The 14,422-nt window shown below is 41.9% G+C and overlaps 1 protein-coding gene across 1 annotated transcript in view; it reads left to right on the top strand.

Moving 5' to 3' along the window:
* The window catches only part of Nebl (nebulette), a 208,299-nt gene that overhangs the window by 179,810 nt on the left and 14,067 nt on the right, over positions 1 to 14,422 (top strand). The window contains exons 29-30 of the mRNA XM_029557134.1: positions 382 to 474; positions 1,912 to 2,061. Of these exons, the coding sequence (XP_029412994.1) occupies positions 382 to 474; positions 1,912 to 2,061 (243 nt within the window). The remainder of the gene's footprint in view (positions 1 to 381; positions 475 to 1,911; positions 2,062 to 14,422) is intronic.

The raw sequence follows: 14,422 nt of genomic DNA, 5'->3' as shown, positions 1-14,422 counted from the left end.
ATCATGCACTGAGTTCACTTATAGGTACTCATATGGAATTTTAATCAGACTCATTGCCTGTTCTTGGGTGAAGAACAGGTGTGTTGGGGTTTGGGGGGTGCTGCAGAGGTGGGTATAAAAGCCTCCTGTGCACCTGTGTTGACCGGCGCATCATAGGTGCTTCATGGAGACTCCCCATGCTGGCCAGTGAGGAAACAAGACTACTCAAATTTGATGACTCACCTTCCTTAGCAGGCACATGTGAACAGAGAACTCCCTCTGTTCTCTGGGTTCTGCTGTGCACTGGGTTACTGGCTACGTGTTTCCTTTCACCTAACTGCCTTCAGTGCTGGCTTTTCAAAGTTCTTTCTTGATCTGTTGATTTCTTCCTTTTGGCAAAAGACCTCAATGTGTGGCGCACAGATCCGGGCTCCATCTTCGACATTGACCCCCTGGAGGACAATGTTCAGTCTAGAAGTCTGCGTGTGCTCTCTGGTATTGTTTTCATTCCTTTGTCTCCTTGACTTTTGTCCTGAAAGTGAAGTTACTTTCATAAAAAGCATCATGAGCTTTTATGATGGCAGTCATGCCATGTAAATTTAAAGTTGAGAATTAAAAAAACCCAAGAAGTTATCATGTCCATTTAAAATAATGTATGTTCTTTACAAACACAAAACTTGCAAAAGAATTTGAAAATAAATCCTACATGAATTTGTCTTGGATTCATTTAAAATGGTGTCTAGAGCTTCCTTACATTTTCTTGTTATTGGTAAATATGCTTTTATAGGCTTTCATGGATTACAAATATGGTTATTTGGGTTGCATAGAGTCTCTGAAACAGAAAGGAGATTTATTTAATCAAATATTTATAGAACAGTGGAAAGGATTTCTAACATACATGTTTTAAAATAAACTTTGAGGTATTTTCTATCATACATGTCTTAAACTTTTAATATTTATCTCTGCATATTTTTAAAGGTTCATTTTATTTTTAACTATGCTGTGTGGTGTTTATGTGAGGGTATGTGCATGTGAGTGCAGGTGCCTAAAGGGGCAGGAAGAGGAAGTCGGATCCTCTAAAGCTCAAGTTGCAGGTGGTTGTGAGCCACCAGACACAGGTGCTGGGAACTGAACTTGGATCCTCTGGAGGAGCAGCACATACTCTTACCTGCTAAACCAGCTCTCCAGCTCCTTTTCTAAGTTTCTATACAATGTAAAATGAGTAGCTCCCACAAGAAGTGTATTTGGCTCTTAGCTTAGATAGCATGTATGTAACTAAAATTGAAAAAGAAGAAAACAGGAAAAATTGAACAATTTGGCCTAGTAATAGCATGATTTGACATTTAGACATGTAAGTCATGCTTGGCAAATATAATCTGAAAATTATGAAGTTGAAAATTATAAAGACTGTAAATATATTGCGAGACTCTTACTCCACCCTCTGGTTTTTACTCTTTATTTAATTTTCCATGCTAATAAAATTGAATCCGTGATGCAAAATGGGGGCTCCGATAGTTCTATAGTTATTTGATCTATAGCCTTAGCCTTTCTGCCTCATTTAACTTTCTAAAATTAGAGGAGAGGCAGCAAATACTTAGGGATACTTGAAAGCAAATATTGATACCTAGATACTATGTTTAATAGGAATACTTCACTTGGCAAACATTTTCCTAGTTCTTGTCCACCTGCTATCCCTTATTTTGTCTTTAAAATCCAGACTTAAAATGAGAATAAATTCCTTTTAGCTCCTTTATGTAGGTGACGCAGTGTGTGCTAAGTCTGGAAATGGTTGGTTAGAATCTTATAGTAGCAAAAATTAGCCATTATTATTTAATAAGTAATCTTTTCTTCTTCCCTGTAAAACTTTTAAAGGAATGTTGCTGTTGTCTAAGTCATTCCTTCATGTGTCTGAACATTCTCCCTCTGATGTAGAAAAGGCAAGTCAGTACAGGAGACACCGGCCTCGCTCACACTCCGACAGCACTTTTGGTACAGGTCTGGGAGATGAGAAGTCAGAGATCTCCGAGCTCTACCCTAGCTTTTCATGCTGCAGTGAGATCACAAGGCCATCTGACGAAGGAGGTATCAAACGGCAGCCACTGAGAGTTGACACACTTTTTAGAAGTGCTACCACAGTGTCTTTCGCGGAGTAGTCACCTTTGCACAAACATACAGCCTTAGTTTTAATCCGAAGTTTGGAAAGTTAAGTCCACTGCTTAAAACTACTAATTTGAATTTTGCATGCTTTTTCTGTCCTTCTTTCTTATTTTCACTATTATCTGCATAAATGGCTCCATAACAAGAGAATGGGCCTGGGATTTGCTTCACAAGTGCATGACAGGAATGTGTGTCACGGATCTGCACAGTCTCAGTAGACACCAGAGTTCTGTGTAGCTTCTGTCTGATTTCCATTAAGGGAAGAAAATCAATCTTACAGTAATGTTTGAGTGGCTAAAAGGTTGCTATGAATTGGTGTGTATTTAAATACATATTTTTTTTTGAGTGTGCCAAAAAGAAATGGAATACAATACCTGGGAGATTCTTCTTTTAAGTGAAAAATGCTGTTGATGTTATTAATCTCTTCTTTATTGTGTACCCCCACTCACTTTTTTGTGTGATTTTGCTTTTCTTCATCCAAGCTAGTGGTTTGGATCTAGACCTTTCGGTGACTTTCATTAGGATTTTAAACAGATACTGCTGGTTAAGCTGTTATTAAAGGCAGGACTCAGTGCACTGCGAGGGCAAAAGGCCATCATGACTTCCATGAGTTTCCTTTTCTAAGGTAGGGTTGCTGAAGTCCTCAGGAAGGAGAGCTTGATGTTGAACAGTTTAACACCTGGGGTAAAGAGGTAACCTTCCTGAGGACAAGGGAACAGGAAAGCTCCTGTAATCAAGTCGTCAATTTCTGCACTCACTACAAAAACACACTAACAGCATAAAATCAGTTACGTTCTTCACACCTTGAGCTAACTGTAAATTCATATTGACCTGAGATTTGTAGAATGTTTTTGCAGGAGACTTCTTTCTCTACTTAAATTGGTTTTTCTTTTCTAGGTAAGGTCTTGCTGTATAGCCTATGCTGGCATCAAATTGATAATCCTCCTACCTCAGCCTCTCAAGTGCTGGTGTTACCATCTTGGGGTTGAGGATGGTCACCACCTAGGGGTTGTGGTCAGGGTCATTTTCTCAGCCAGTTAGAGAATTAAAGGGCAGGAAAAGTCCGTGACATCAGAGACCAACAGGCTTTATTAAAAGACAAGAATTGTACCCACATAGAGGAAAAGACTCCCCATGTGGGCAGGGGTGTTGAAAACTGAAATCCAAGTCCCTCTGGGAGGGCCTGAGCTTTAAAAGGTGTTAGTGGGTTCCCTTCCTTAAATTTGGATGGTCAACTTAAAGAGAAGGCTGATGGATTTATGACTTCAAAGGGAGACATGTCCAGGTGGGGCCTTGGTCTTATCTGAACTGGTTGGACTGGATGACCCAAGGGAGCCCTGTTGGCTAGAGGGGAGCCCCCAGGCCTTTGTCTGTGACTAATAAGAAGGCCATCTTTATTCATAACAAGGGGCCCTTTCCCTGTCCCTCTACCTGTTCCCCAAATGCGGCTAGCCTCCCTGGGATTGCAGGTGTGTCCTACCAGACTCAGCTCCTTTTGTATAATTCTAAAGAAATAGTAACAAGCTGGTTTTGCTTTATTGTGGATAAAATGAATGAATGTTGATTTCTTTTTCTGCCATTTCTGACTCATTCACAGAAGGTTCCGTCACTTCTTGATTTCTTTTTAAAAATATTTTATTATTTCTTTTTATAAGATGGGAGTGCTTTATTTTATTTTATTTATTATTTTCATTTTATGTGTATGCATGTATTGCCTGCATGTAGGTAAGTGCACCTGTGTGGTGCAATGACCAAGGAGGTCAGAAGAGGCTGTTGGATTCCCTGGCACTGGAGTTACAGACAGTTGTTAGCTGCTATGTGGGTGCTGTGATTCAAACCCAGGTCTTCTGTAAGAACAACCAGTGTTCTTAACCGCTGAGCCATCTCTCCAGCTCCTTTATTTATTATTTTTATTTTATGTGTATGAGTGTATTGCCTACATGTACGTGAGTGCATCCGTGTCGTGCAATGCCACAGAGATCAGAAGAGAGCTTCGGATTCCCCTGGAACTGGAGTTAAGGACGGTTCATAGCTGCCAGTGGGTGCTGGGAATCGAACCCGGGTCCTCTGCAAGAGCAGTCAGTGCTCTTAATTGCTGGGCCATCTCTCTAACCCCCCCACCTTTTTTGAGTTGGAGTTACTGACTTTTCCTTCAGTGTCCTTTGAGGTTCTAGATGTACACAATAATATTGATTCTTGATGAGATAAATAAAACAAGCAAATCAAAGAATTGGCTTGGGGGTGGCTAGAGAGACGGCTCACAGATTAAGAGCACTAGCTGCTCTTGCAAAAGACCTGGGTTCAGTTCCCAGCACCCACATGGCAGCTAACTCCAGTTCCAAGGGATCCAATGCCCTTTTCTGACCTCCGTGGGTATTGCACTACACCCATGAATGTAAAATAAAATGAAAATAGTAAAATATTTTTTTTAAAAGAGCTACTTTGACATTACTCAGTTACGCATACTGGAGGTAATAATGTCCCTCTAAATGTGGTGCATCATAGAGTATTTGCTTCAGTGGTGAGACTTGTACATCATGCCATGCATGTTGTATGAGCAACACCATATTCAGTCATCTGTGCCAAACATGTATCTGCATCAGCCAAGTGCTTGGTCTGCAGTGCGTTCCACAAGGAGCCTGAGAGACATGGAAATACTGTAACGAGCATAGAGTCTGGTGGAGGACCCTCATATTGAGCAGATTCTTACACAGATGCTATCTAATTATGAACATAGTCAGTGGTAGGAGCAGATGATGGGGGCCACAGGACAAGCAATTCCATCCGACCTTGATGTCAGGGAAGAAAACAGTTTTGATTGGACAGAGCACTGTAATGTTCTGGCAATCCCTCATTCAGACCAAGTGTCAGTTCAGAGACTGCCCTGGAGGTAAATTTGAAAGTCGTCATCCAAGTCTATGATCATGGATGACTTCATGTAGAATGGAGAAGTCAGAGCCACCCACTCCAGATGTTGCAGCTCCCTCTGAACCAGCAGATGATGCCCAGGTGGTCTTGAGTCATTACCTTCTTTCCTTCAAGACTGTAAAAGCCACTGCTGTTAGTTTTATGTATCTCTTGCTTTTTCAAACCTCTATTCTGTTTTTACTCAAATTATTTCAGAAAGAGAATCTGTATCCAGCTGAATGAGAAAAATGCCTCTATTGAGAAAAAGTACATATAAATATTTGTGCATATTAATTTTATTTTCTTGGTGTGTGCTTTCTTGACATAATCTTGCTTCATAACCCATGCTGACCTTAAACCTGAGGTCTTCCTGCCTTTGCTTCCCCATTTCTGAGATTACAGGTGTGAACTATCAGGCTTCTCTAGGAAGAACTTCAAGATTATTTTTAATTATGTATATGCATGTTTGTATGGGGGTTTGTGCACATGACATTAGTTGCCCACAGAAGCCAGAAGAGGGCATAGAATCCCCAGAAGATGGAGTTACAAGCAGGTGTGAGCTGCAGAACATGGGTGCTGGGAACCAAACTCAGACCCTCTGCAGGAGCAGCATGTGCTCACAACAGCTGAGCCATCTCCAAGGGGAACTTTAAAAGTATTTGAGTATGGGCTAGGGAGATGTCTCTGTGAATGCAGTGCTTGCCATGCAAGTGTAAGGGCTGGAGTTTGGATCCCCAGAAATTATGCCAATGCCAGGTGGCCAGCTTATACAGCCTCAGAAGGCAGATACAGGGGTCCACAGCACAGGTTGTCTAGCTAGACCAACCTGTATCTCAGTTCTAAGTTTAATTGAGAGAGCTTAATGAATAAGGTGGAAAGTGATTGAGGAAGACTTCTGATGTCAACTTTGGTCCTCCACATGCACATATATGTGTACTCACATACACATGTGTACCCACACATGTAAGAACATGTATCACCCATAGCATAGTGAGTGCGGGAGAAGTGTTGAGGTGGAACCCAGGGCCTCCAGCCTGCCAGCTGAGTGCTCTACCATTAAGCCACACCCTCAGCTTAGAAACATTTCATCAAAAGGAGGTATTTTCTGCTCTGAGCAAGGTGGCGGGAGGTGGATTCTTGGCAAGCTCACCAAGAAGGCCTTATAACGTCAAGTTGACACTTTGGAGGTGCTTGTAAGTTTGTGCTATTACTAGATACCTGTTACAAGGCTAGCCTACTCTTTCTTTAGGGACATTTCCTAGTTTTGCCAGTAGGTATTCATGTGTAGGGCAGAAGTGAAAACGTACAAGTAAGTTTGATGACGCCAAAGCAAGTGATTCAATACCTGCGAGGTATCTGTGCTCATCTGCACAGCCTTTAGTTCACATGAGAATATGTTCCTAATTGCATTCATTTTAGGTAAAGCAAAGCACAGTCTACCAGTGACAACTCGCCTGTGTTCAAATGAATAGCGTTATACAAGGTTCGTGCACTCAGAACCACGCCCTTACCTTATGTCCCCGCAAATCTACTGCCCTGAGCTCGCCACTTGGTAAATGGCAACCACTGCTTCTCAGGCGCTGTGGCCAACCTTTTGGAGTCAGCCTTAGTGCTTGTCCTTTACTCCAACTCCACACTGACTTCATTAGCAAGACTTGTTGGTTCTACCATGGCAAAAATGCCCAGAATCTGGCTGTGTGTCTTTGCCTCCACTGTTGTGCCTTTGTTACTTATTTTGTTGTTATAAGCAAATACCTAAAAAAAGTGACTTAAAGGAGGCAGGATTTATTTTGGCCTATGGTTTAAGAGGATATAAAGTCCATCACTGCAAGGAAGGCGTGGTAGAGTTGATAGTGATGAGACCTTCTGTCTGGGGTGCCTCACATCTTGGCTGACCAGAAGGCACAGAGCTCAGACCACTTGCTGGGCTGAGCTATAACTTTCAGAGCCTCCCCCACCCAAGTGACCCATTTTCTCTAGGTAGGCCCTGCTTCCTAAAGGATATACCCTCCTCAAACAGTGTCAGTAGTTGAGAAGCAAGTGGTTAACACATGAAAATTTTATATTCAAATCATAAAGCTTCCTTGTATCAGCTACAGCCACCACATGCGGATGACCACAGTCATCTTCTGGCCATTTTCTTGGTGTCCTTGCTTCTGTCCTTGCCACTCTGTGCTCATGAGCATCATCTGGCCTAGTCGGTTCTCTACTCAGTAGCCGGAATGATGCTTTTGAAACTATGAGAGGGTGGGGGGTTCTCTACTGAGTTCTTAGGTGGTCTCCTTGGCTGGATCTAGGAATCCAGTTACTGGAAGAACTGATAAATAAACAAAAGCAGAAAAGTTTTATTTTGTTGATATGGACATGAAGATCTTCGCAAGAGAGCAACATCCAAGGAAATCAGCAAAGTAGGCTACTTCACAAATGTTTTAGGCAAAGAACAATACACGTGTTAGAAGTAATAGGACTGATGACTGGCGAGGATTGTAAACTCTAGGGATGTTGCTAAAATACATGGAAGATGTGGGGGAAGATAAGGGCTGATGCAGATTCCATTGGTTCATGTTCATAACAGCACCAATTACCAATACCAAATGGCTGATCTAGGCCATTTTCTATCCTTGGCAACAGAAAGAGATCCCTCAAAACTATCCTTGAGGCTTGTGAGTGTAGGAAGTAAGCCGAATGGCACTTTCTGAAATGCCACCGACTGTGGCTGTTGAAGGACGCATACCCACTTCCAGCACACTCTCTGCGTCACTCACACTTTGTGGGGGATCCCCCCATGCCTTTGCGCTTACTGTTCTGAACCCTGCCAGTTCTACTCTCCCATAGACACACTTGCCTGGCCCCAGTTTTCACATTTCAACTCAGATGACACTTGAGCTGTACCCTTTTTAATTACCAGAGATGAAATAGCATCCCTTCCCCGACTCCATTCCCCTCCCTTGCTTAGTTTTCCTTCGTAGCACACTATATGAGTTGTGGTGTATTGATCTGTTTATTTTCCATCTTTGCTTCTTTAGACCATCAGCCATCACCAGAGCTGAGGTATTGGTGATCCTGTTTCTGTTCTGTCTCCACCTGTTAGAATTAGCACTCTGTGAATATTTGGAGATAGAATAAAGTGGGAAAATTAATATTTCAAAAATAAGAGCTAGAGGGATGGGGAGGTTTCTCAGTGGATAACGCACTTGCTGTGCAAGTGTGAAGACCTGAGATCAGATTCCTGGTCCCCAGGTGTGGTGATGCATGCCTGTAACCTCAGTGGTGGGAGGCACAGATTGGAGGATCCAGAAGAGTTGTAAACCAGCCAGTCTAGCTAATTGGTAAGCCAGTTTCTGTAAGGTGGAAAGAGACTAAATGATACACCTGACATTCACCTTTGGCCTCTGTGTGCACACGTGTACAAGCGCGTGTGCACATGGGTTCACACACACACAGAGACATAGATACACAGATGCACACACATACACATGCACGCAAGCACACACAATCTTTGTGAAATAAACTTCTCTTGTAGAAAGCCTTAAAGAAAATTCTTGCAATTTTGTTTCAATGATGTTTTGATGTTTTGAAGACATTAAAGCAAAACTGAAAACAACCTAAAGTAGAAACATTCCTAATGGGCATTTTTTTCTTGGTGAAGAAGAACAGTATTCATGACTTCTTGTAGCCTTTGAAATGTAGAATCCGCTTTGAAATGTACCCTGTGCTGGGCTCTGGTGAGAAGGAGCTGATTGACTGCAAGAAAGAGACTTTTATAGTGATGACAACTATTTGATGGAAATAATTAGTGTCTTTAGCAGGAACAGTCAATCATGTGCCTTTGTTTAAACTCTGTCCCTAGAAATTGAAAAACATCTTATAATACTTTCTAGAAGATGAAGGAAAATATGTTCATACGTATTTAAAATGTTATTTTTTTCTTCCAGCTTTTCTTGATTCTTTTAAATTTAGGTGGTTAGAATTTCATATGATTAAAATGTGTTACATCCTTTAATATAATTCAGCCATCTCCTGCTGTGGAGAGTGGCAAAGCGTGCTGTGTGTCAGGACACTGAGCTTTGGGTTCTGGTGCTCACTGGCTCTGATTTCCTGCCCATGTCAGGCGTGTAGACCCAGAAGCATTCTAAGAGATTTTATGCTTAAGCTAAGTGCCATAAATTGAAGTGAACTTTTTCCCTTTCTTTTTCTTCTCTCTTTCACAATGTGTTTATATTCTGAAATCCACCTGGTCAACTTTATGAATCAGGTGTTTGGGCAGCTGCCAGTCACAGTTTTTGAGGTCCTTCTTATGAGCTGGAGGAAATTCTGATTGTGAGGACAAAGGGTTAAGCAATCAGCTCACCTCTTGAGTATTTTTCTCCTTCACTTGGTTTTCACGAGCATTTGCATACAAGCCTCTCTGACTTCTAGTTTTACTCCATGTTTCCACTCTGGGTCTCCCATGCTGGTCCCCATCTTGCTGATTGCAGATTATTTTCATTCTCTCATGTGATTATTTTGGGACTGCCTTGTGTGCCAGTCTACTCTGCAATGGGTGAAGTTACCCAGGGGTTTTCCTTGCGTAGCTTTTCTGTGCTGTTTTGATTCAGCAGGGAAGGATTTTATTTAAACTCCATCCAATTTTGTTTTGATTCTTGAATAGTTGAAATGATCTTTATTGTCTTTTGGTGCTAGGTGAATTTCACCTGCTTCCCGCCTGACACACACATCCTCTGGGGGAAGTGATCCTCGGTTTCTGCCCATTTTGCCCTGAGGTTTCCTTTAATCTTCATGTGGGTCCTCAGTTCACTTGATGCTGTGGATCGGCCTCAAGGACCTGCTTTGTGTTTCCCTGGTTTCCTGTAACCCACAGTTCTCTGTTGTGAGGATTTTTTATGTGTTTGCCATCTCAATTACTCTCCGCTCTCCTGTTCGAATGAGTGTTCAGTGTGGCTTCAGGTGTTTTCCACGTTTATATTTTTCTGAGGGCACATCAAAGGGTGGAAGTGTGATGGGGAATGAAAACCAGGTGCACTTTGCAAAGTAGACATTTCAGCTCTCCAACCTTGTGAACCTTCCCATTTTGAGGTGAAAGAATTTTATTGGGATGACCTGCTCCTCCCTGCCTTCCCTGACTGAAAGCAAGTGTCTGAGTTCTGTGGCGTTGAACCCAGATGGGCCCAGCTGTGCTTCTAGCACTCTGGGCCATTTATGTGTTTTCAAACGAGATTAGATTGTTAAAGGGGTTTCAGTATTTTATGAAATTCTCACTCCTCTGTCCACAGGGAGCCAAGAGAGCAGTGCACCTATTAAGAAGCTAGTGGCTCTGGAGATTTGGTGGCACTGTAACTCCTCCACCTGTCTATTGTCATTTCCCTAGTCGCTCCCATATGGGTGAGATGCTGGAGCACACAAATAAAAGATACAGTTATTGTGTTTGATGAACTCATCTTATTCCATGGGTGGACCAGATGCATCCTGCCTTTTAGAACTGATCAGGTAGAGAAATGAGGAAGGAGACTTTGGAGCAGAAAAACTAGCACAGGAGACAGATTAGCATGCTCGGAACTTGGTATAGCTTGGCATCTTTTGAATCCAGGGCCTTTGTAGGTCTAGGAGATGGGCTGTCCTCACCTAGAGTGTGGGCAACACTGAATCCCTGGCCAGCGACAGGGTCTAGCTGCATGTAACCCCAGTCCTTAGGCCTCATCCTGCAGGAGACCGTTGTCTATTTAGAGGCGCATTCACCCAGACTAAGGATAACTTGCAGCTTCCCTTGAAGGTTTAATGCACTGTAGGCATTGTTCTAAGAATTTTGTCCACATTAGATGGTTTTTAGATTTACCAAGAGAATTAATTCCTTAGGCAACAAGATACCAGAAGCTTTCTTAGCTAAATAGGCCGATAGTATTGAAACAGTGCTGTGGATTTTTATTGCAAACACCACAATCTCTCTCTTTATTGATGCTTGTCATTTACGTCAAACAGCAGAAATGATGCAAACCAACACTTTCCTTTATAACACCTTCCAGACTCCAGCCAAGAGACCAACTACCAGATGTTTAATAGGCATCTCGAATCTCATGTCTGAAGCACAAATCTTATTCCCATTTCTCCCAGAAATCCCACCTGTTCTTGTCTTTGTCCAGTAGCCCAGCTCAGGACATGATCATTTACTCTAATACTTGGGCAAAAACCTTGGAGTCAACCTTATCCTTTTTTTCCCTCTCATACTTTACATTTAATCTATCTAATTAGAGACTGACAGCTGGCTCTGGCTTCAAAACATGTATCTTTGTATAACCCCAAATAAAGCTGATTCCCAGTATCTCCACTGCACCCAGAGTCATTATCTTGTCCCACTGAGACTGTAGACATTTCAGGTTTTAGAGCACAGAATACAGGGACACTAGGAGAGAAAGAAAGAGCCCATACCAGACCGCAGATGGGACTGTGTTTATTCAAGATGCAGCGAGTGACAGCAGGCTTCCTGCATGATGGAAGCAATGTGCTGTGAATGGGAAGAGTTAGAGATCATATAGGGCTAGGGCATGAGGAAGTGGATGTAGTTGCAGGGGTCTAGTGTCTCATTTTTTGGAGGACAGGCTATCTTGAGCAACAGCTTGTCTCAGACAGCTCCCTCTGAGTTCTGGGAGTGGCTGAGTGGTATGAGTGATCTGTAAGGTCAGTAGGAATCTCAGAGGCAGATAAGATCAGCAGCAGTTTCAGAAGACTTCTGGTTTTCTGAAACTGAGGCATTCTGTCAAGATGTAGGCTCCTGATCTTTCTAATTCTGTCCTTGCCTACATCACACTGGTCTGGTCTCACACCACTGTCATAGTGATCCTTTCAAAAGCTGTATTTGATCTCAACAGAGTCTTGCTCTAGATACTCCAAAGCCTACAAATTTCACTTAGACTAAAACCCAAAGATTGCAATCTACACAGCAATGAGTGATATGGCCTGTGCTCTTGACTTCGTCTTCACTGGACTCCTGGCCACTTCTGCCTGCCTGGTGCCCTTCTGCCTCCCGCCTTTCCAGTCACCTACTTGCCTAGAGCACCTTCTCTCCCAGTGATTTTGTGACTTGCCTACTTTCTTTAGTCTCCTGATTACATGTCAACTGATCGGAAAGCCTTCCTTTGACCATACATCGCACTTACACTCACAATTCTTATTCCCCTACTGCTTCATTTCCTTCCATAACTCTTTTTACTACGTGACATTTTATTAATGAATTGGCACAATGTCTGTATCTCCCCAAACCCAAACTCAATTAGAACAAAATAGTTTTGTGTGCTTCCTGTTTGTTTGATCTCTGTTCTATAATTGTCACCTGGATTATAGATAACCAATTAATGTTATTGGGCATATAAATATGCTCAAATTTTAACTTGAAATATAAAGAAGCAGCTTTGCTAGACATGTTAAATCAATTTAACGTGACATTAGTGCTTAATTTATTAGTGTCTAGTTGAAGATAATTTGGTTTGAGGGCAATAGTGCCATTTATAATTTTTTTAAACATTAAGATAGATCACAAGAGCATAGCATTATAGGCTATGTTTATTACAAATCCAGAGTCATCTGATGACGTTTCATACCCAAGAAACCAGTAAATAATTCCTGTATTAATATTTCTGTTTTCATGTGGCTAATAGGAACTCAGTGTTTTATTTCACTAATGACATCTTCCCCCCAGAAGGGACTCAAAAAACCCCCAAAACCCAGAAGTTCCCATCGGACTTCTGAAACGAGACCTTATACAGTACGGCTCCTCTCTCACTGTACTGTTTTAGTGTGAGGTCATGAACTCCATGGAGACAGCGAAAATGTAAACCTGTCATCAGCTTTCCTCAGGAATGGGGAGTGAAGAGATAGCTCAGGGGTTGACAGCACTGACTGCTCTTGCAAAGGACCCAAGACCCAGGTGCCCAGCATCCACATGGCAGAGTTAACAACCATCTGTAACTCCAGTTCCAAGGGGTTCAGTACCCTCTTCTGACCCTTGTGTGCATTTCACACATGGTGCACTTACATCCATGCAAAACACTCAGACACATAAAATAAAAATTAATTAATTAAAAAAATAAAGAATGGGGGGTGCTCAGTGAAAGGATGATGGACAGGAGACTGAATGCAAGAGCTTTCAGGAGTTCCTCAGGACAATGTCACTAAAAAATACACACACATACACATACATAGAAATCAATTCACCATTAGATTCAGAGCAGAGATATTAACCATCAGCACAATGCAATAATAAACTACTAGTATATTTTGCAAGTAATGGATATGCATCCACCTAGATGTATTTCCACATCTCTTCTAATGTGAATAGTACCCACAGAACCCTAAACCTTTGCATTAGCTTTTTGATTTGTAGGTAAAGTTCTCCCCACCCCCCGTTCAGGGCTATTGTTTTCTTTAATCCTGAGCACAGGTTTAAAATTAGCCAGACCACCTTACTGAAAATATTCCTCTGGGAAAGGAAATAGTGATGCACTGTTAGAGGAAATGTAGACTCTTACAGCTATTACAGAAAACAATGTGGAGATTCTTTAGAAAGTAAAAAATCAATTACTGTACAAGCTCATCAGTCTCTTTTCTGGGTATATACCTGAAAGAGATGAAGTCACTACATTCTAAGCTGCCTACTTTCCCATGCCCAATGTAGTATTCTTCCTAGTTAAGCTAGCAACCTCAGTGTCCAATGATGGGTGCATAAAACAACACAGAATAAAGCAACAGGATCTCTTTAAAGGAGATCCTGTCATTTGATACAATACAGTTGGACCTAGAAGACACTGTAAGTCAAATAAGTGAGACATTGATAAAAATATTGCACGATCTCATTTATATTTTAAATATACATGGGGGGGAAGCGGGCAGGAAGCCCCAGCCCTAGCCGAGAATCTATTGGCAATTGATAGATGCTGGGAAGGGAGAGTCAGTCTTCCTTAATGGTGTGATACCTGGTAAGTTCACCAGATTCCCAGGGATAGACCCACAGCCATGAGCATTTTGGAAGCACAGATTAAACTCGATAGACCCTTAAAAAAGAGAAAAATAAAGAAAAATAATAATAGAGGACATGATGTCAGGGCTGTAGTACGGTGGATGTGGAGAGGGGGGAAGGGACCCGAATATGACCAAAATACATTGCAGGGAATTCTAGAATCAATAAAAATAGTTTTTAGTTTTTAAAATATTTATTTATTGTATCTAAATGTTTTGCCTGTATATATGCTGTGTACCTGTGTCACGCAATGTCCGCAGGGTCCAGAAGAGGGCATCAGATCCCCGGGAACTGGAGTTACAGAGAGTTGTTAACAGCCATATGGGTGCTGGAAACTGAACCTGGACTCTCTGCAAGAGCAGTCAGTGCTCT

This window comes from Nannospalax galili, unplaced genomic scaffold (assembly GCF_000622305.1).
Source record: "Nannospalax galili isolate Female #2095 unplaced genomic scaffold, S.galili_v1.0 scaffold487, whole genome shotgun sequence".
NCBI classification, from domain to species: Eukaryota; Metazoa; Chordata; class Mammalia; order Rodentia; family Spalacidae; genus Nannospalax; species Nannospalax galili.
The sequence above is the reverse complement of the archived record's forward strand: the minus strand, read 5'-3'. Positions and strand labels throughout refer to the sequence as shown.